At 42.2% G+C, this 23,960-nt stretch overlaps 1 protein-coding gene across 1 annotated transcript in view; it reads right to left on the bottom strand.

Moving 5' to 3' along the window:
* The window catches only part of syne1a (spectrin repeat containing, nuclear envelope 1a), a 208,734-nt gene that overhangs the window by 156,967 nt on the left and 27,807 nt on the right, over positions 1-23,960 (bottom strand). Inside the window, 9 exon segments of the mRNA XM_053614917.1 lie at positions 584-721; positions 3,360-3,467; positions 4,870-4,979; positions 5,567-5,763; positions 6,495-6,673; positions 6,776-6,868; positions 6,985-7,005; positions 13,814-13,897; positions 15,088-15,183. Coding sequence (XP_053470892.1) covers positions 584-721; positions 3,360-3,467; positions 4,870-4,979; positions 5,567-5,763; positions 6,495-6,673; positions 6,776-6,868; positions 6,985-7,005; positions 13,814-13,897; positions 15,088-15,183 — 1,026 coding nt within the window.

Raw genomic sequence — 23,960 nt, 5'->3', positions numbered from 1 at the left:
TCATTACTGAGAGTAACATTCATTAAAGCCAGGTTTACAATAAAAGTGTATGTAAATGACAGTATTTATTATTATTATTATTATTATTATTATTATTATATCCGCTATCCTGGCTCGCAGCACTAACGCAGGCAGAAGTTCTGCAATAAAAACAGACAGATTCCTCCATCCACATCTATCTCTGCTAGGTCCTCGACTACATGGAGTGAAGACGACAGCGCCGAAGACAGCTCTCCCTCGCCACGCCGCACCCTCGGCTGATACCCGCCGCCAGCGCCATGCTCCTTGGGTCCCGTCTCGAGCCTGCTCCAGCCTACTCGCCGCTCCCCACTACGGGAAGACAGCGCTACGCAGAGCCTCCACTAAATCACCTCAGCTTCCCCCTTCCTCCTGCCACACTTTTTGCCTTCATCCTGCCTCCTGAGTGTCTGTTTCTCCCGCCGCAGCGTCGACCTGCCTCAAGCCTTACCTTACCTTAAAACCAACATTGCACTAAAGTTTAAAGTAGTAAAGTCATTTCTTTTCTTTTTTTTGCGGTGGTGTATACATACACGTGTGAGTATGTACAGTACATATGTCTTACCCTAGCAGACAATCTGTCCCAGGCCTGCTTAACCAGAGCTTGGTCTGAAGTGAGCATGCCGTCCTTCTGAGTGGACTGAATGCAGGACTCCACTTGTCTCCTCCTGCACTCATACTGCACACGGTAATGCTTAAAGACCTGAGAAACGACAAAACAGGGCTTCAAACAGAGCAAGATACACTACGATTTGGAATAAAGTAGTCCTTCTTGCGAATAATACATATACCGTTTAAATACACATCAGACATTGAAGACAGAAGCTGTTGAACGAAAACTATTTCAGACCTTCGACCTTGTTTTGACCTTGACCACGTCGGGATCGATTCCAAAATCGAATCAGTTTATCTGCTGGTCATGATGATAATTCCGATGATTAAAAAAATAAAAATCCTACAAACATCCGACCGCCCGTTCTTGAGATATCACTTTAACGAGAATCGAACGCCTTCATCGTCTAGTGACGGATAGGAGGCGTAAAAAAATAACATACATGGTGCATGAATTGCCACAAAATTGGGTAGAAAGCGTGTTAGAAATCATGACAAAGATGCTGTAAAATGGCTGCCACCTTCATTATCCGTCAGGTACGAAATAGCACTTGATCCAGCGCATCCTAGATGTTATCGTAGACGGTTCCAAAAAAAAAGAATAATTTAATATCAGGTGCTACGAGATCGTAACGTGTGCATCAATTTGATCCCACTTTGAATTGAAAATAATGCCATTTTTCTGAACTTAACGTGCTCTCCTATAGCGAGCATGCTTGTGAAGGATACGCTTACCAAGCACTCATCTGCGACACTTTCAGCTACCTTTAATCGCTGGTCGTTATTCCATCCATCAAAAAAATTGGATAAAGATTAACATACGGACTCCTATGAAATCCTCAGTGGAGAAAAATATTTACTTTAGCGGTCAATTAACTAACAGTGCCATGTTTAGATACGTACACCAATGAGAATAAAACGACATGCTTCATTTTGTATTTATTATTAACGACATACGCTCTACATGTTCACGCATTTTCTCAACCGCTGTATCGGGTTTTTGCGGATTTTCCTCAACATATTCCTATTGGTTCGTGACTTTCCGGACCTCCGGTAGTTTTACAGTATTTATATTTCAGCGTGACGTATACATATACAGTAGTGATTATATCTAAATATTCCATTCAATTCAATTCAATTTGATTAGTATGGCGCTTTTAACAATGGACATTGTCTCGAAGCAGCTTTACAGAAAGGTATAAACACAGGCTACAGATTTTAAGTGTGTGGATTTATCCCTATGTATCCCTAGATCCTCAATTAAAAGAAGAAACGCAGGCATACAAAGTCGAAGGAACGAAAGAATACGAGGAAGCAGAACAAATGGAATAAAACGGCCACACGCGGTCTGCCGAAATGCACGCAATTCGTATAGCCGTATATTTATGCGGTAACGGGTATTTATATTCCTCTTTAGGCTCCCCGTAGAGCTCTTAGTTAAATATGGAACACACCCGCAGGCCGGTGGCCCGCTGACACGCGCTCATTACACACACCACCAGCCGACTGCTGGATCATCACTTTCAGTTAGTTATATTCAGGTAGGTATTATATGAAACGCCACAGCTGGATATTACAACACTTACAGTGAACATATCGAACCTGGAAACTAAACACAGGATCATCTTGACATGATCGTGATGTCTTTGGTCATGTTTATACCTTTATACCATGTTTAAGTCACCTTGTCACGGCAAATAATTATTTCAGTTTCCTTCTTAATACCGAAAACCCATCAGTGCAATTTAGTTAAAACGTCTTGATGATTACTTTTTTAAACAAGGAAAGAAAGACAAGAAAGACTGCTGTTGAAGGAAAACAGCTGGTTGATTTTTTTTACAATTTTTATTAACGTATAACAAATCATACTTTTTATCCATTTATAGTTACATTTTATGCTGTTGAACATCCGCAAAACGGGTGACTTCCTGTTCGGACTTACGTTACAGCAGCTATAAATAATCGTCCCTCCACCGGTTTCTCTTTTTTTCTCTCTTGATGTTAAAGTGCACCTATTATGTTTTTTTCAAATATGACCTTTCATGTAGTGTGTTATATGTGTAGCTGTTTGCGAACGTAAAAACGTCTGCAAAGTTTCAACGATCAAAGCGCACGACAAACGGAGTAATCGACTCCCAAAAGAAGGAATCGATTCTGAACAGCTGAATCGAGTCGTTAGTGATTCCAGACTTTACTTCCTGTGCTAACCTACGTAGGTTTGTAACAAAAAACCCCGCCTCTGGTCGTCATCGGCTGCTCGCTGACAGCGGTAGACCAATCACGACAGACTGGGACGTCTGACCGATCAGAGCAGAGTATGCTCTCTGAAAGGAGGAGTTTCGAACGAATCATTTAGAACGGATCATTTAACGAGTCGTTTGTGACACTGGGGGAAAAAGGTAATGCTGCAAAGGTAATCCCCCCCCCGCCCCGTGAATGAGCTGTTGCTATAGAAACGATAACGTATTTAGATAAACTGGGGATTTGCAGCTGCACTATTGTCAGAGCCGCTGTTTTGGAAAATGAATCAACACCTTCTGACCAATCAGAATCCAGCAGACCAGTGTTTTGGAGCTTGTTTTTATACATAACGAGGCTATACAACGGAAACGGTGTCACACCATCGATTTGCTTTGTTACGCTCTTCATAGAGGGATTATGTTTATTGAAGTTCAGTCTTCAAAGGTCAAACTTTGTGATTTGTTTCTGTTTGGTATATAACGGTGTACCTGGTACTGCTGACTGAGATCTCCGGCGTCCGTCTGAGCCTCAGCGCAGTCCCTGTCCATCTGATCGGCCCAGACCTTCAGCTCCCTCAGAACGTTCCTCTGTTCACGCTGACAACCAGAGACAGATATTAAAGGATTGATGGACGGACGAAGAAATATGAGCGTCCTTGACTAAAAGTTCATCATGTCCTCACCAGGAGTCATTTTACACAGCCTATACGCCATAGACGCTGGGTGTAATTACAATAAGGAGTTCAAAAACAGATCGACCGGAGACATCCTGCTGCGCGAGATATTTCTTATCATCACTGTGTGCATTTACCCCAAACCGCCCACCCAACAGGGGGGCTGAAACATGACGGGAGCGCCGGTGGGAGTGGGGGTAACTTCTCTCAAGCGAATTCTATCAAGATGAACGAGTGTGTGCGTCGTCAAGCGTGAACGCGTGACATTCTTCTTCTTTTAATGAAGAACATCTTTGCTTTGGGTGTTGCAATGCCGTCGGGTGAGGAAGAACGAGAGAACGATTGCTCCGTGACCTCGCTCGAGTCTGCTGGGTATTCCTCGTATGATATTTCTCCTCATACCAATTACACTTCCCAATCAGCTTCATTAGAGCCACAATGGCGAAGCGCTATTACTATAGCGACAGAGCTTTAACGACGCCGAGCTCATTTTGGCAGGTTCGGCTGATCTTCTGTCGGTCGGGGAAGGCCAGGATGAGCGTCCTATAAGATCTCGTTTACGGAGGTCTGAGGTTTATCGCCTGACTGTCAAGAAGATCGACGACTAGCGCGACAACAAAGGGGAGCTATTGTCATGCAAATAAGCATAGCCGCCGCGTCGTAGCTCTTAACGTAATGATAATAATAAGCGTGACAGGATTTTGGGGGCGGAGGGAAATCATTCAGAATCATTCACGTTCTAATCGGGACTACAGATACGGTTTGTAAACGGAGGTCATTTGCGCGACAAAACATAACCGCACGCCTTCTGGGCGCTGAATAGGACGTGACTGAGCCTACCTCTGACATTTCTCCAAAGACGAGAGGTGCAAAGCCAAACTACAGGACACAGGCAGGCATGACGAGCAAAGGAGGACAACACAACAAGTTATTCAAGGAAAGAAAGAAGAGTTTGAGAGAAGAGGAAAGAGAAAAATAAAACGGAGACCGGGGATTGAAGACAGACACAAAGACAGAGAATAAAACCCGAAGATCATGCGACCGTAGACATGGCGCTTTTCACTTTTTACTATACAAGTAGTACAGTATAATACTTTGGGTCGTGCTGTTACATGCTTTCGAGCATTCAAGTGCTGTGATACTACAGAATTGTAATTGCATTGGCATGAGCAGTATGTTTCCATGCACAACGAAAAGCCTGAGGATGAATACCTGAGGAGCGCTACAACAGTTCATCATACACGTGCATTATAGAGTGTCACGTATGAGAGTACAACAGGAGTAAAAAGCAGCTGAAGGGTCAGAGGTGCGAGGAATGAGCGTACCTCCTCCTCGTGTCTGACGCTGTCAGTCTCCGCGGAGTCCGGATGATGCTTCAGGAACTGAGCCACGTACGTCATGATGGACTTCTCGTCCGGTTTATCGACGTCCACGTCTAAAGCACATGTCTTATTTCCATAAGGCTTCTTTTTTTTTTTTTTAAACAATAACACAAACAGTAAATAATCCTAAAGAGTTGCGTAAGATTTGCTCGGACCCCTACTCTTTCGTTACGTGTAGAGCTGGGCTTTATACATACTGTCATATGGCCCACCCCTAAATTATTTTATTTTATATATATTATATATATAATTTGTTATTCAGAGAAATAAGATCAATTGAATACTTTTGCAACCCACTGTAGTATTTCTAGATCTCTCTCTACATATATATATATATATAGATAGATAGATAGATAGATAGACAGATAGATAGATAGATAGACAGATAGATAGAAATATATCATTAAACTCAATTTTCCAAGTTTTTTTTCATCCAAATTAGCTAAATTGCTGGCAGTCTGTTAACAAATCTACAGTGCATATCGTGATACATATCATGTACCATAGATATGTCTACAAGTATTGTGATATGATACTTTTATCGTATCGTCTGCCCCGATGACATTTATGTGGCAGTGCAATAGAAACAATAATTGATGCGATAAAGAACAATGTAATAATTCAATAAAGTTATGTTTACCCTCCGGGTCGAGCAAGCGCGGGATGCCCAGCTCTCTCTCGGCCAGTGAGAACGCCTCCTCCAGGTTGGCTCTGTTGGGTCGGTTCCACACGCGCTCCATGTCCACCAGCTGAGGACGCAAAGCGAAGATGACGGCGTGGAACGCTACACCGGAACGCCAGCTAGGACCGAAATCCCTGACGTCCAGACCCAGTCTCCTGTAATCCCAAAAAGATACATAACAAAAGCAGGAATAAATAGAATTAGTGTGATTATTCACTCTACTGTAAAATGACTAAAGGATTAGTATGCGCTTGAAGTCCAACAATGTGATCATTTTTTAACAAAATATTTTTGATAGGCTGACGCACATTTGACATATTAAACGATACAATCCTTGTCGATTCAGTTCTGCAAGAAAAAACGAAACAAAGCAAAACGAAAGAGAAAAACCCACACTTACGACAAAGACAAAAATTAGAAACGTCTAAATATGCAAGCCCTGCCCCCTTTAACTAATAAACCGTTCATGTATAGCCTGTATTTGCATGCTGGAACATGATTGGCTGCTACATTTTATGATGCAATAACACCTGCATGTTCAACATTACCTCCGTGAGATTTAAAGCAAACTGTTTCTTTAGAAAATAATTTCTGTGACAATTATTTTGCACTTTGTCCAGTCAATGCTCGACAGTTTACTCCTCAATAATGAAAAATGTCCTATAAAAGATTTATAATGTTTTAAATCTTGCTGAGCGATATCAGTACGAATTTGGTTAAAGCACCAGAAATGATCCAAAGTGGGAATTTTACGATGATTCCCTGTCTTTTTCCGCTGCTTTAAGGCGGAGACCCTGATCATGTGACCAGGTTACAATTTCAGTACACCAAGCATACACTGCAGTAAATTGGAACTGGGCGTCAGAGTGTGTATTCAAGTTCGTACTTGGTAGCGGTTTTCTGAACCCATTTAAGCAGAGCCTTCTTGGCTCCGCCCTGGAAGGAGAGGCGTGGCTTGCGTTTGACAGGTGGGCTGGTCGCATCTGTGCTGTTGGAGCTGTCCACCGAGGACGTGCTGCTAGTCTGTACATTCTGAGACGGTAGTGTGCTGGTGAGTTCCTCAATCTGGGGATGGAAAACCGCGCGTGATCAGATGATGGAAATTCCGATACGCTTTCAGTGAAACTGTTAAAAATGAGGAATTTATTTTTTTTCCTGCACTCTTGCCTGGAAATATAATATGATGGTCCAGATCAAGCCCAGGACAATCGATGGCCTGCCGTCTACAACATCCGTGGTGTTGATGTTCACCAGTTTGATCTGTTGCAAAAAAATAAAGATATTCAATCCTCATCACAGCCTCCTCAAAGCTATTAATTAATACATCAGTGATAGTAATATTGCGCTTATTTATATACACTTAAGCCTTTACTAACCGGAGATCCTCTGTACACAGACTGAGGGCAGAGACGATACAAGTAATGGCGAGAAAAGAAAGAAAGAAAGAAAGAAGAGAGAACATTCTGTTAAACAAATGCATAACAGGCAAAGAAACACTTACACAGGGGATAAAAACACCTGTTTGGTAAGACTGTGTAAGATAGCGAATCAAATCCTACTATTTACGTAGTAGGAAAGTTCCTCGTATTCAGAGTCGGGTTACGCACACGCCCGAGTTGATTTTCAGAATCTCCAAAGGATTTGGACCTTTTTACCAACATCAGAAGATGACTGCATGCTCCAAACCTGGTTGCTAAGCTAGCTAACTAGCTAGCTACCTGATGTCAGCGATGAACAGTATCGTTTTGGTTGCTATGGTAACATTACAGCGTATTTGTACAGGTTAAAAGAATCACTGAGGAAAGTGGCATATTTTATGTATACTGATAGATGGTGGAGATTTTAATGAGATTTTAACTGCTTTAAAACAACAACAACAACAACAATAACTAATATATTAACATATATTCTCCATAGATTATTTTTCAAAGATCAGATTACAAATTTGAAGTATAATTATGAAAAAAAGCAAATGTTGGGTAACAAACACGTCTTGAGTAAGGGGAATGGAGGAAAATTATAAAAAATTGTATATATATATATATATATATATATATATATATATATATATATATATATATATATATATATATATATATATATATTAACGCATTCCTTTAATCTACAACTACAGAACTTTTTTTTTTGTTGTGGTTTTTACACAGTAGATTTAATGTAGCATGAGATACATACTATTATTATTCATTATCATACATGCACACAGCAAGAACTGCAGTAATATAATATACACTATACATAAGTGTCTAGATTAAAGGACAGAGAAAGAGAGAGAGAGTTAGAGAGAGCGAGAGAGAGAGAGAGAGCGTGAGAGAGTATTAGAGAGAGATAATAGGATGAGATAGAGTACTGCAGTAGTGGAGCCTCAGCTGTGTCAGAGAATGGATTTTCACCTCCTTTAAAAGAAGAGCGAGCTGGAGGACCAGCGTGAATGTGGGTTTAGTGTGTGCTGTAAGTGTCACTGATAACACTCATCTTGCCTGTCTGGGTGTTTCACACAGAATTAATTATTAATTCAAGTCAAAAGCAGCATTTTCAGGGACCAAGCACCCAGTCTGGGTGAGCCGCACATTCACAGACGCGCTACCATTGTTGCCTAAGCAGTCACAGGAAAGCAGAGCCATATCTTTAGGCAAACGGATTCGAGAGTGATTTGTGGTTTCACTCATGATGTGTATGCTTTGACCATGGACAGAGGTGGAATTCTCTGACTGCAGGAGGAAAGGTCTAGATGAACAAATGGGCAGCAGGGTGTCACTGCAGCTACAGCTGCCGCTATTCAATTCAGTTCAACTTGATTTTATTTGTATAGCCCTTTTAACAGTGGATACTGACTGTAAACATAAGATATAAACATATGAAATACAGATTTTAAGTGTGTGAATTTATCCCTGTTGAGGAAAAACTCCGTAAAATTGATATGAGGAAGAAACCTTGAGAGGAACCAGACTCAGAAGGGAACCCGTCCTCATCTGGGTCACGACGGATAGTGTGAAAGTAAAAGAAAGTTCATTACGGTTTTTACATGAAGTCTGTTTGTTGAACTAGTCCACTGTTCACTAAAGGAGACCTGAGTGTAAATCTGCACATGGAAATTGCAGTCCCAAGGCCATGGCAGAAACCGCAGTCCCAGCACCATAGCACAACCGTTCATGTGAAATTGAGGTCCCAAACTATTTCCATTTCCACAGCTACTGCTACTTTGACCTGTGGTTCTAATATTTTTTTCTTCTTACAGTTTAAAAATATCACAAAATAAGGTATTTATGTTTTTTTTTTCTCGTCAGTCTGGGCCAGTTTTCTCCCCCACTTTGTGCAAGTATCTGCACCAATCTTATATCTGTCTTGTGTTTGTTTTTTATTGAAAATGCTATTTGATATTAAATCCTGTCAGACATGTGTTGTCTGTATAATATAATAGCACATTGAACGGCTAGAACGGCAGTAGATATTTGTTCAGACAGGTCTCAAGATGATGTGAGCCAAATTTGGTGAGGACTGGACAAAATTCGGAGGAAATTTTTTAGCATGTTATTGTAACTTTTAACCTGTAGGTGATGCTGTTACAAAATTTGTTGCATAGCCTCAGGTCACAGTCATGAAGATTTCTACCAAGTTTTGTGTCAGTATGCGAAGCCGTTGCTGAGATATAGCCTCACTTCCTGTTTGGCGGCATTGCTGTCAGATCTGTTGGCCCAATAGGGGCAAACCTTTTGGAATATTCAAAATTCTTTCAATTTTGAAATCTTTTGTGAGGCATACTCTGAAGATGACATGTTCCAAATTTGGTGACGATTGGACAATATATGTAGTAGGAATACTGAAAAATCCAAGGTGGCGGAAAATCTAATTGGGTGGAAATTGATATCAAGGGTGTGTTGAACTCGTCTCGACCCAGGGAATCCAGGGCTTTAAGACTGTGGACAAACGGTTCAAAAGTTATGGTCATAGACATACTTCCATATGAGGCCCAAATTTGACCCAATGGTTGTGCTAAAGCATTGGCAGCTCTTGGCCTAAATTTAGTCAGAATGCTCCTTAAACCCTCCACTATCAGTGTGCCTTTTAAAAAACTTTTTACCAGATGGTTCTATGGGCTCCCATAGACAACCTAGGCAGAAGAAGAAGAAGCAGAAGAACAATACTAAGAAAAGGTAGAATGCAAAAGGGTGCCCAGACACCTTTGGTGCTTGGCCCCCTAATTAATTAGTTATTTGTACGTTTGTTTGAAAAGGAATTTAAGTTTACTTTATGTAGCGTGTTTCTCTTACCTCAGATCACATTATTAGAAAAAGGAAGACAGAATAGTGAGCAAACAAAGCTGGTGAGATCAAATATCAGTGGCAGAAAGGAACAGACAGAACGTTTTCAAACAATGCAGTCAATCTGCAGCCAGCGGACTTATGACGCTTTTCCACCGCAGGAACTTTCCCCAGGAACTAGGGACTTTTGGAGGTACTCGGTGTGTTTCCACTGCAGGGACCACGGTCTAAATTAAGTTCTGTGTTCTTCTGACAAAGGACTCCGGCAGTCATCCGGTTCTGTTTCATTCCTCCTGACCACCAGAGGCGGTACTTTAGCACTAGTGGAGAACTCCTACCAACATAATGAGGAATGGCACCCACCTAAGAGTACTCAAGGTTGCTCCTGAAGAACTGCTGAGCTGACTTCAAGAGGGGTAGCAACATTGAGCTTGTGGAAGCAGGCAAAGGTACTGGGAGAATTCCAAGTAGCAGCATCACAGATGTCCGCCATAACAACTCATCTAAAAGCAGCCCCAGAAGTAGACCCAGCTCTGGCGGAATGACAAAAGATACCTCCTGGCAGAGGCTTTTTGGCTTTCTTATATGCCACAGTGATCAATTCAACAATCCAATTTGATAATCTCAATTTGATAAAATCTGATCTGTTCACCTAAGGTGAACAGTAGCAGCCACATAAAACCTCAAGCATATGATAGGGTGACAGACATCGCACAGGAGTCCAGGCACAAAGCAGCCAGTTGTCCAAATAAGGCAGGATTCGCATCCCCCTGGACCATAGCGGGTACAGAACTGCAGTCATGCACCTCGTGAAGACATGAGGGGCCAGAGACAGACCGAACGGCAGGATTTGAGTTGGTAGGCCTGGTTCTTGAAACTGAATCGAAGAAATTTCCTGTGGTGAGGAACAATCGGAATGTGAAAATAAGCATCCTTCAAATCGATGCATGTAAACCGGTCTTCCTTCGTGACAGACCGAAGAACGTCGGCTGCACATAACATTCTGAAGGGCAGTTTTTCAGGAACATGTTTAGGCACCTTAAATCCAGAATTGGACGAAATTCACCGTCCTTTTTGTTGAGTAAAAACCATCCCCTTGAACAAGGGGGTGAACCTTAACTATGGCTCCCTTCTCCAACAGAGATCGAATTTCCTGAGAAAGGACCACTGCATGAACTGCATCCCCTATCACAGTGGGACAATTCTTGAAAACCTTCGGGGCCGGCGTCAAAACTATAGAGCGTACTTTACTCAGGGTAGTCGAAACCCAAGGATCTACTGTTGTTTCAGGCCGATACTGTAGGTGTAGCCTTGAAAAGTGATCGACTACCGGCTCAAGCACTTCAGGCTTTATGTGTGCGACTTTTAGTGCCTGTGGGGGGACGCTGACATGGGCCCCCTGCTAACTGTCGCTAATGAGGTCGAAAACAACATTATTAACTGTGTTTATAATCGCTTTAGATGCCTTGGAAGCTCAAGCTCATGATTATGATTGGTTTTTGACCCAATCACAACACAATGGGTCAGCTGGCCAATCAGAGCACTCTGGGATTTTTAGAAGGAGGGGCTTTGGAGAAACCGGAAGTCAATCGGAGAGTTTCAGACAGACTGGGAATAGATGCACTGCAATCATGTACAGTATGTGAAAAATAATGTGGTTTTTTTTTTTTGTTTTTTTACATTAAAGCATGTTAACCTATTCTATTACACCCAATAAACAAAATAATGAACTTTTAAAATAGCATCATATGACCCCTTTAAATATGTTTGTTCTAACTGGGTGAGGAGCATGCCCTTTCAAATCAAATCAAACCCTGCCGATCGAAATAGTAAGGAACTAAATGGAGTTAATAGAAACGGGGATGAGTGACTTGATCAGAATGAATAATGCCCAAGTATCGGCTACAAGGTGAACCTCACGACTGATTTATAGCAAATGAAAACAAACGGCTTTTAGCCGAGACTCCATCGCTGTCCATCTTGATTTATCTGCACCAGGCCAAGAGCATACTGGGAATGAGCAGATATCTAATGTAGAACAGATCTACCATGCAAAGGTTATTTAAATATTTGCTTCAAATTGGTCATATTCCTGACAGGAAAATAAAGACGCTTGTTTTCGGCGTGTCGCAAGTCGCTCGGTAAATCAGTCACTGGATTTATAGACGGCTATTTGTTGAGACTGGACCGCAGAGCTGCTCACATTCATCACAGTGTCAGATACAGACTCGGGTTTGTGGAGGAACAGATTTATCTGTGAGAAGAGGAATGTTGTAGCTCAGGCAACTGGCATCAGGGAGGAAAGAACAGACAGAAAAATATACACGTAAAGTGAAAGTAAGGAGTATTGAACGGAAATCTTCCACAAAAGTAGAAACAAACACAAACAAGGAAAGAAAAAAATGAATTCAAAGGAAGAGCTCCCGAGAGAATCAGCTAACAACGGCGCGTACTCAAGAAAGTGAGGAAGAAATAAAGAAAGAAAGAAAACGAAAAAAGGACGAAAGAAAGAAAAGACTGAAGCAGAACAAAACCTCAATAGCGTACTCGCAAGAAAAAAGCAAAAAAGAAATGACTGAAAGAAAGAGCTCCACTGAGAATCAGCAAACAACAGCACACTCAAGAAAGAAAGGAAGAAAGAAAGGAAGAAATAAAATGAAGAAAGAAAAAAGAAAATGAAAAAACAGACTGAAGCAAAACATATAATCTCAACAGCACACTAAAAAGAAAGAAGAAAGAAAAAAAGAAAGAAAGAAAGACAAAGAAGGAAAGAAAGAGAAATAATGAAAGAAAGAAAGAAAGAAAGAAAGAAAGAGAAAGAGGAAAGAATGAGAAATAAGGAAAAAAAGAAGGAAAGAAAGAAAAATAAGGAAAGAAAGAAAGAGAGAGAATGAAAGAAAGAGGAAGAAAGAGAAATAAGGAAAGAAAGAAAGAGAGAGAATGAAAGAAAGAGAAAGAAAGAGAAATAAGGAAAGAAAGAGAAAGAAGGAAGGAAGGAAGGAAAGAAAGAAAGAAAGAAAGAAAGAGAAAGAAAGAAAGAGAAAGAAAGAACGAAAGGTTAATTGCTAACTTGGACGTTCACCGACATTAAATGCAGCTCTAAGTGGATAAAAAGTCTGATGTGTCGTTATGTGACGTGATGTGATGATGTGATGTCGTTATGTAATGATGTGATGTGACGTTATGTGATGTGACGTGATGTGACGTGACGTGACGTGACGTGACGTGACGTGATGTGATGATGTGGTGTCATTATGTAATGATGTGACGTGATGTGATGTGACGTGATGTGTTGTTATGTAATGATGTGACGTGACGTGACGTGACGTGATGATGTGATGTGACGTGATGTGACGTGAAAAGGCTGTGGTATAAGAGGAATAAAACTCTTCAGGATGTTCTGTTAGGCCACATCAACTTCATAATTATTGGCACCCTTCATGAGATGAGCAGAAATGTATCTATTCAATGACTAACACAAGTAATAATGTAACTTTCCACACAATTCAAACCCCTTTAAAATTTTATTTTAAATAGTGCAGGTTTCAAAATTATTGGCACCCAAAATTAGCATTACAACACCTTGTTGCTTATTATTTTCCCTACATTTTACATTCCTTAATAAAAATGATGATTTTTGAGACTCGTATGAGTATAAAGGACCAATTTGATTTTTGATACTGAGGCACACGCTGAATTCTCTACAAGTTCCTCGTTCTGGATGAATCCATGTAAGGAATTTCTGGGAGAGAACAAAAGCGTGAAGCGAGTTGAGCGAGTGCCCTCGTGTACCTCTCGGGAGAAGGGGAGAGGGAAAGCGAGAAAAAGACAGAGAAGGGGGAGGGGGGGGGCTGTCAAGGTTACGCGGGTTTTGACCCGGAGCGCTTCACCTGAGCAGAGCACTCTGGGAAAGGAACGAGCTTACCCTCCTGCCCTCGAGGAAGTGCAGCGCCGTTCCCACGTTGGCCAGCCAGTGGATCCTTCTGAGCTTGCGGCCGTGCTCACACGGCTGCGGCGAGGGCGAGGGGAAAGGAAGGGAGGCAGATACGGGGAAAGGACCAAAGAGGGAAGGTGGAAAAACAAAGAGAGAGAACATTTCAAGTCAGACACATTTGGAACAAAGACGTGCAGCACACTGCGAGTCTGTGATTAACATTAAAAGTAGCACCAGTCCAGACGAGGATAAATGAAACGGCGGGCGACTGAAAACCCAAAGCACCGTCTACCATTTCGTGCAACAAACTATGGACCCGAGGCAACAATGGCCTTATGGGAGCACATGATCATGCATATGTGTGTGTGTGTGTGTGTGTGTGTGTGTACTGAGGGGAGTCCGACATAAAAGCCTGTCTAGACAAGAAATAGGCCACTGGTTATTTTTGTACTCCAGATATATAGATTTAGACTTTAATTGCATTCTTGAACGTCATAATTCTAATTATTGGCACCCTTCATGAAGTGAGCATATATATATTATATTATATATATATATATATATATATATATATATTCTGCAATTAACATACAGTTTATACCATTACATGCTGTTAACTGTGTTACTAAACATACATACATATATACACATTTTAATAGCAGCAGGGTTTCAAAATTATTGGCACCCCAAGCATTAATATTCAGTGTAGCCTTTCTAACAGACAGTAACAGCACTCCGTGTCTTCAGAAATGATTCCAAGCTCTTCAGGTTTATGACTGTGGATGTCCGCTTCAGTTCAGAGCTACAGGTTTTCAACAGAGCCTGAGCATGCTGTTTGGATTTGTTCAAAACTCCAAAACTTAACATTATACGCAACAGAGGCAACACGTTTTTGCAATTTGTGGCACCTTGATGCCACAATTCTGCTCAGGACACGCAAAATACTGGCGAAATATTCACCTAATCACCTCCGTGTTTTATTTTACGGGGGAGTTTGGGGGCCTTTCTCGTCAAACATCTTGAGGTGATAGTCAGCTAGTCACAGCAGAGCGCTCCACTTTAAGAGACGGTTCGGGTTACGGCGCTGTGTGACGATCTATTGTGTTGTTTGCAAACTCTTAAGGCAACATTGTTTGCATTCATCTTAAACGTTCTTGAGGGGTGCCAATAATTTCCACCACATATATGTTGTTTTTTTTATTATAGATATGATCTTCAGAGAAAGTCTTGGCCAGTCATGTTTCCTTCCGTCCAATCAAACCTACCAGTTTGTGTCCGGACAACACTTCCAGAAGTGCTAACAGCATCACGCCATCCTTAATGTCCTCGTACAGGTCCGTCACCACCAGGGGCGGGTCACGCTGCTCAGAGGGGACGGGGATGGGGGGGGGGGGGATAAAAGGCGTTAGCATGAGCTTTAAATGAAATGTAAGTGTTCACAACGGTGAGACTAGATGTGGTTTAAATACGTGCACATTAAATATTCACACGTTGAGGAACACACGTTTCAAAGTGACACACGTCTTACTATAAATCCTGTTTTTGTGCTGACGAAAAAGACTTTTTCTCTCTCTCTCGCTCCTGTCACGTCGGACAGTCATAATGTAGACGGCGAATATATCTGCTTTCCTAAAGCCCTGAGGGAAAAAGTGCTGATGCAGGGAAGAGAAATGACAGACTGTCTGACCCGATGTAGCTTTTTCCTTTCACTAATCCACACACACACACACACACACACACACACACACACACACGAGACGGATTTGCAGGAAAGAAGCAGAAATAATTCAGAGAGAGATTAGTACATATGTGAGAGACAGACAGCAGAGAGAGATGGAGAGAGAGACACAAAAGGTAGAATGACAGAGAAGGATACACACACACACACACACACACATAGAGAGAAAGAGAGAAAGAGAGCAAGACGAAGATAGAGGGTTAAAGACAGAGAAGGAGACAGAGAGTTAGGTAGAGTGAGACTGAGAAAGTGAGAGATGATAGAGAGAGAGAGAAAGAGAGAGAGAGCAACACAGAGACAGAAAGATTAAGAGAGACAGAGATCAAGATAGAGTGAAACTGAAAAAAGAGAGAGAGAAGGAAAGAAAATTAGAGACAGAGATAGCGAGACCGATAGAGTGAGCCGGAAAAGGAGAGAGAGAGAGAGAGAGAGAAACACAGAGAGACTTGAGAGAAACAGAGAGAGAGAAACAGAGAGAAACAGAGAGAGAGAAACAGAGAGAGAGAGAGACAGAGAGAGAAACAGAGAGAGAAACACAGAGAGAGAAACAGAGAGAAACAGAGAGAGAGAAACAGAGAGAGAGAAACAGAGAGAAACAGAGAGAGAAACACAGAGAGAGAAACAGAGAGAAACAGAGAGAGAGAAACCGAGAGAGAGACAGAGAGAGAGAAACAGAGAGAGAAAGAGAGTGAGAGAAAGAGAGAGGGATGGTAAGATCTGCTGAGAGAGATGACCTTAATTAGAGTCAATGTGAGAGAAGGAGAGGAGGAGAGGGAGAGGAGGAGAGAGAGAGGAGGAGAGGGAGAGGAGGAGAGGGACAGGAGGAGAGGGACAGGAGGAGAGAGAGAGGAGGAGAGTGAGAGGAGGAGAGGGACAGGAGGAGAGCGAGAGGAGGAGAGGGACAGGAGGAGAGGGACAGGAGGAGAGCGAGAGGAGGAGAGGGACAGGAGGAGAGGGAGAGGAGGAGAGGGACAGGAGGAGAGCGAGAGGAGGAGAGGGAGAGGAGGAGAGGGAGAGGAGGAGAGGGACAGGAGGAGAGGGAGAGGAGGAGAGGGACAGGAGGAGAGGGACAGGAGGAGAGGGACGGGTTTTAGGGACGAGTGTAATTAAGCGGTTGTGAGAGACTGCAGGAGGAGCGAGTGTGGAACTCCAATTAGCTGTGTGATAATTCAGGAAATAATGGAAGTTGAAGTCACCTGATGGGGATTACACGGGAGAAAGCTGCACTTGGGCTGATTGTGATGAAAAATAAAAGTGAAAAGCAGGGAAACGGTTATTGAGAGAATAAAGCACGGTGGCTTAAGCTAATTACACGCGCTGGAGCCGTAATTGATTGGAATTGATTGTCGAGGCTGTCAGTAAAGAACACAGCATCGGTGTGGAGGGAGGTTTCAGACACAGCGACTTCGCCAGCGCGTTACTTCAGATATTCAGCTTTCCACTTTATTCCCATTCGATCCGTTTTAAACGATGTACTCCGTAAGCAGTAACACACAGTGGGCATGCGCTTACAGGAAACTAATCAGCGCAGAGTTACCGTCAACATCCCAACGGGGATCATCTTCCTACAGAGCGGCACGTCCTGAAGTGTTTTCTTCCTCTTACACAACAGTTGTAATCATTTTTTATCCATTTATAGCTACATTTAACGTCACGAAAGCTGCCGCTCCTCTCTTTTGTTTCTCTCGCTTAAGGAGAATAACATTTTTAAAAAACGGTAAACAGCTCCGTCCTGAAGACTTTCCCGTGCTGTTATAGCATTACCTCTGACCACTGACACCGGAGACTCCTTCCATGAACATTCAAGCCAAAGTCGTACGGCACATGTTAACGACCGTACGCGTTTCGTTAAGCCGCACGCGTGAACCAGCGGTTACTATAGAAACGGTAACGAATTACAAAGAGTGCGCCCAGATCAACTTTTACAGGGATTTACAGAAAATTAAGCCAGCACTTTCTGACCAATCAGGAGTCAGGAATTCAACAGCGCTGGAATGAATAAGCGTCAGTTATTACATTTGATCGAATACACATGAAGAATTATGACATCTAATATGGCATCAGATATAAAAAGAAACGTAGTCACACAGACTATTTATTTATTTATTTATTTATTTATTTGGGTTAGTCTCTCTCTTTCTCTCTCTCTCTCTCTCTCCAAGCGTGTAAATGATATGATGAACGCTTTGCCTCTCGACATGTCCCTGTTTTCCATATTGCGGTTCCCTCTTTACCAGAATCGGCACGTGTGATGGAGATAAAGAGCTTTAATAGGCTGTTTGAAGCCTCGTAAATGTGCCATGGCTCTGTGCCTGTGTCAGGCAATTACACCAGGAACCGAGAGGGCTAATGGGCCTCAGAGCAGCCTGTAGTGCTTAACTAGGCTGTTCCAGCTGGGTATCTCTGGAAATGAAGAAAAAAAAGAAAACAAGAAAACCCTCGTTATGTTTTTGGCGTCGCCGCCTTGAGCTAGTCAGACTCTGCTATCTGTCAGCGGCGTGAGAAATGAGTTCACAACACCGCACATCCAGTAATTAAGCCCTAACCCTGTTTAAGAGGATTTGTCAAATTTGAAATGGAGGGTTTCCTTCCTATCTGTCACACACACACACGCACACACGCTTGCGTACACACACCCTCGATTCTGCCCGTCATCTCCTCCTCTAACATTTCCTCTCATTCCTAATCACGTCGACGCTCTTAGGCAGATGACGTTTTCCATCCCGCGTCCCCGCATCTCTCCGCCTCTCGACTTCGCTCACGCTCGCGCACCGTTTCCTGCGTGTTTAAAGACACGTCGAGGCTCCAGGGACAGATCCGATCGCGTTCTTGAGGTTTTTAAGACGTAAAGATTCTCACGTAATCTCTAAGTGCAACGCCGATCGAAGCCGTAGCATCGATTCGAAACTCCTGGAATTGCTTTCTCCCTGGAGTAAAAAAAAACAACAACAAAAAAAAAACCAAAAAAAAAAAACCGCGAAAGCTGATAATTACAGACAGCTAATTAGTTTTTTGCTAGTTTTTTTTTTTCTTTTTAAAGTAAGCTACAACTGTAAACATAAGTGTCATGACAACGCTGGAATCAGGAATCAGCGTATAAATTGTACAGTTAGATTTACATAGCGCTTTTCTAGACACTCAAAGTGCTTTGCATAGTATGGCGGGGGAGGGGGGGGGCTGTCTCTTCAACCACTACTAGTGCGTAGCATCCACCTGGATGACGCGACAGCGACGCCCACCACGCACCAGCTATTATTGGAGAGGACAGAGTGATGTAGCCAGTTCAGAGAGGGAGATTATATCAGGAGGCCATGATAGAGAAGGTCAAACGGTGGAATTTCACCAGGACCACGGGGTTATGCCCCTACTCTTTTACAAGTAGTGTCCTGGGATTTTAATGACCACAGAGAGTCAGGACCTCGGTATATCTACGCCTTCCTGAAAACAACGTTGGCTGCTGACAACTACAGTACAACATCCAGACGACCAGACGACCAGACGACCAGTCCACACCAAGCCGTTGTGGTCGTATGATATTTGGGATTTGACCTTTCCTGCCACTTACTTTACCTTTTGGCCTTGCTCGCCCGAGTTTATGTTGTTTGCTCATCGCCTGACCTATCCCTGTCTACTGACCAGGATTTTGGATCACGTCTTTGTTCTGTTCGCTATCTTCAATAAACTCGGTCTGTACCCGCACTCACGTCCTCTGCTGAAGTCTGACGATCAGAAGTTTTAATAAGACGTCACGATACTTAAAAAAAAAACAAAAAAAAACATTTCGCCGCTACTTTAGTTTCAAGGCCAGGAGTTAGAACGTAATAGCCTAGTAATATCAACGTTATCATACAAAGTTCATTTTCTAGTTATTAGTGATCCCCTTATTATAATTATACATAAATAATATGCAGATTTATTAGTTGTTAGAATAATAATAATAATAATAATAATAATAATAATAATAATAAGTTGTTATTTTTAACACAGTAATGCGAAGCTTCGTGATACAATTGTTGATTACGTTGCGCTTATATAAAGCCCTGATTAATTTATTTATTAAATTATGACATCATCTTTTTTTCTTTTTTTTTTTTATAAATTTATAGTTACAATTACAGCTGAGGAATGTCAGCGAAACAATTTTCTTTACCAGTCTTCGTTTTTTCATAATAAGACAACAACAAAAAAAAAAGACCCCAGCTTATCAGACCTGATGAAAAAAACTAAACAAAGAAACCCCCTAAGAAACCCATGTAGAATTTGTAATGGTCTGAGTGGTTACAATGGACATTTTACTGGGTTTAATGGAAACTCTAATGGTCCCTGCGGGTCTCTACTGGTAATTTGTTGCCTATTATTGGTAGCATGTTATGTCTAGTGGATACCATTAAGGTAATACCAATAACGGTAAGGTTTTAATGGTTAGTTGATGGTTTGTAGTGGTATTTGTAGTTGAAACCATTAGACTTTCTGCAATGGTTTCTATCGTTTGGTTTTATTTTTCCCGCAGGGATGTTAGAGAGAAACCGCAAAGCGTAAACTCTTCTTCTGTCCTGAAGACTTTCTCAGTACTGACTACTGACGTAATTTAGCTACTAGAGGCGTTTATGGACGAGTGTAACGGTACCGTTATTGCTAACGTCTTATATTATTATATGATCGATCATTGTTGTTGGAGTACTCTGGAGTTATTATTATGTCATTATCCACTTATTACCACTTATTACTAACGTGTTAACGACGTGTTTCCTGTTTAATGATATTTAGTTTTAGATACTTAGGGCCTGATTTAAATTAAAAAAAAAACTTCTGAAATAAACACACCACCCAGTGAAATCACACACACACACACACACACACACACACACTAACGTTGTGCATACTGATCGGCGTGACAGCTTAATGCTAATTTTCACGCTAACGTCCTCCTCATTTCCCCGTCCACAGCAAAGATCAAACTAATACGACTCGAGTAATTGACCAAATATTAATATGAACCCTGAATCTCATTTGGCAATCCTCTTTTGTTACACCTGCGGAGAGAAACGAGCGAAAAGGGACAATTTGAGGAATTCTCATTCTGTGTTATCTTAATAATGGTAACGATTAATCTTGCGCCTCGAGGCAATGAATTAGAGAGCTGGAGATTCATGAGAGAAGATGATTTGCATCATGCGAGGTGGGAAGGGAAGGGGGGAGGTTGTGGGGAGGAAGGGTGGTAGACCTCTGAGAGGTAACTAAGGCAGAACGTCACCTCATTCTCTCCCTCTGTTTTTCTAATGACCTTCATTTTCTTCTCCGTCTTTCATTCTGCCACGTCCGCGCCACTTCTTTGTCTTAATACTAGCAACTCATTGTTATAACATAAATGGTTAACGGCCGCAATCCAGGTTCACCATGTGTTCGCATCATGTGATACCGATATATTCCACATGTTATAAATAAATAAATAAAAATAACAATTATAGTACAAATACAAATGCAGTAAAATGTCAGAAGAAATGGCCGCTTTTACTCTTTAAAGGCTGATTAACTGCACCATTTTGTTCTAGGTTTATATAAGTTCCAAAATACAAATACAGTAAAATGACGCAAAATGGCCGTCTTCACTCTTTAACGTTCAAAGGCTTATTAAGTGCAATAAGGTGTCCCACAGGGTTCTGTTTCAGGCCACCTATCGTTCTATGTTCATATCTAATCTTTTGCACATGCCGACTTTCTCATATATGCCAATGACACGAATTTGCAATGATCACAGACGCATAAAATTGAAGGCCGTGACAGGAAGGGAATCTTCCTTCTCCTGAAACCTGTACACGAATAAGATAACAGAAGAAAATGACCGCCTTTCATCTTCAAAGGCTTAGGGTGCGTCTCAGTCAGCTCTCGAGTTCAGTAGTCAGGGCACTGATCAGGGAGTCGGCCATTTTTAAAAAAATCCCACAATGCACCGCAAAAACGAGGAAGAGTCGACACTCACTATGTTCCCTTAATGGAAATGACGCCACGTTGTCCGAAGCCTCTCGGCTTGGAAACAAAACAAAATGGCGGACGAACTCTCAGCTAACTTCGTCTACGAACGCAAATAGCTTGTTATCGTGGTTGTAGCTCTCGCATGATTACTTCCAGTACGTTCACGATTTTTAACTTTATTTTATGTTCTATATACGGTTTGTTTGAGTTAAAAATCCTCTAGCGAGCCTACGATCCTGCTCGAAGTAGCGTGACAGGAGCGCCTGTGATTAAACGAACAAATTAATACGACGTATAATATCAGAAAGATATCGGTCCTGCGTGGTGTTGATAAACGCCAGCGGTGACGTTTTACAACGCGAGTGCGTCGTCATGACGCCGGAAACCGAGTCATCAGTGTCCTAATGTGTAGTGAGACAGGGTTCTTACCACCGTCCCAACTCGTGTACACCGTATACCAGGTTATAGGTTATATACTAGACATATAGTATAGGTTTAAAGTGCAATAAGGTGTCCCTTTATATCCGGCCCTTTGACACATTATTTTTCACTTCTGTGCACGTCTATTCTAATAATCTACATAAAATTAAAGCTTATAAAACGTTGGATGGACACAAACTTTCTTCTCTTACATCCTATTAAAACAAGGTTGCCAGTTTCACTCTAAAACGTAACGGTTATTCCACCTATAACGTCTCTATACTATATTATCGTTCGAGAAGTATAAGCGAAATGAGATGTTATCGTTTACGATCATTAACGATGATAATTGTTTCCTGCTGTCAAATGCCTTCATCTTTATGTGACACATTCCTATATTTAACCATGCGCTCTGGAGCACAGGCACGCGCACTCTTGCTGGTGAAAAACGCCGTCACCACGGCAACATCACTTTTCGAGAAGATGAGGTTAAGAGCACAGGCTGAGGCGGGGAGGGTGGGGGGGGGGGGAGGGGGATGGGGGGGGGAGACTGTAAGAGAGAATTGAATAGAGAGTGTTGAATTATGGGAGAGGGAATGCAGCGGGAGTTCTCATAAAGGAGGCAAAACCAGCAAAGTGGGAGCAGAAATAGATCCTGCACGACTGATTGAATTATTTTATTCAGGACAATCTCCGACTTTGTGGGTGGGAAGGTTAGTAAATCCTTCAGAGCAGCCAGATTTACTCTCTGATCCCAGATCTGTGTTCATGATTAGAGGATTGTGTTTAAACAGGGAGCTAAATGTTTCATTTCTTTCATAGCCAGGAGCCTGAACAATATAAAATAAAAAATTCAGGCCAGGAGTCTTACACCCGCCCAGGCCAGTCACTGACAAATCATAAGACTACCGACCATAGACTGTAATGTACACTCACTGAATAATTTGTTAGGAACTGTCCATCTGCTCATTCGTTCAAATTTCTAATCAGATACCGGTCCGGAGCTTTGGGAGCCAGACAGGCAGCTTTACGGAAACATATAAACACAGGATGGAGATTTTAAGCGTGTGGATTTATCCCTATTGAGCGAGCCGGTGGAGACGGTGGTGAGGGAAAAACTCCCTGAGATGATACGAGGAAGAAACCTTGAGAGGAACCGGACTCAGAAGGGAACCCGTCCTCATCTGGGGAACATCGGATAGTGTGAAAGTAAAAGAAAGTTCGTTATGGTGTTTATATGAAGTCTGTTTGTTGAACTAGTCCACTGATCACTAAAGGAGACCTGAGTGTAAAACTGCACATGGAAATTGCAGTCCCAAGGCCATCGCAGGAACCGTAGTCCCAGCAACCACTGTGATATGTCCATGTGGATTTGAGGTCCAAAACCATTTCCGTGGTACTTCAAGTGGTACCGTCCTCAGCGATCTCGAGGCTGTAGTCTCCAGTTGATGAGAACTCCATCCAGAGGTAGGGCATCAGGACGGATCAGGCAGGTCCGGAGAGCAGAAAGGGTCAGGATCACTGGCATCTCCATAAAATCATGTGTTGGCTCCACAGAAGGAAAAAGGGAGAGGGAGGTAAAGAGAAGGAGAGACTGGTAACGCGAATAACCACTCTTTCCACCCGTGGTGAGCAGATAAGCATCTCAGATTTACCCAGTTTTCGAACGGGGTTGGTTGCTGAGTGTATCTCAAAAGCAAAGCACGAGCTGTGTTACTTTTATCAACAATAAAACAAATCTTGTGCATGGTGTGAATCGAAACTAATATTCGATATCTCTAGCTGAATCTCAGCTTCCCTCGTCCCCAACATCATCTTGGTTTCGTCTGACTGCTGGAGCCATGACCCACAAAAACCTTACAAAGTACGTACGGGATCTCGTCGTCGAAAGCTCAGGAAAAGCGTACGAAAGAACCGATTCTTTTGATGTACCATGGAACACAACGACGGCCATCAAGAACGAGTGGAGAAAATGGGGCACCACAGTGACATGACCAAGAACAGGAC

The sequence above is a fragment of the Ictalurus furcatus genome, chromosome 25 (assembly GCF_023375685.1).
Source record: "Ictalurus furcatus strain D&B chromosome 25, Billie_1.0, whole genome shotgun sequence".
In the NCBI taxonomy this organism is placed as follows: Eukaryota; Metazoa; Chordata; class Actinopteri; order Siluriformes; family Ictaluridae; genus Ictalurus; species Ictalurus furcatus.
The sequence above is the reverse complement of the archived record's forward strand: the minus strand, read 5'-3'. Positions and strand labels throughout refer to the sequence as shown.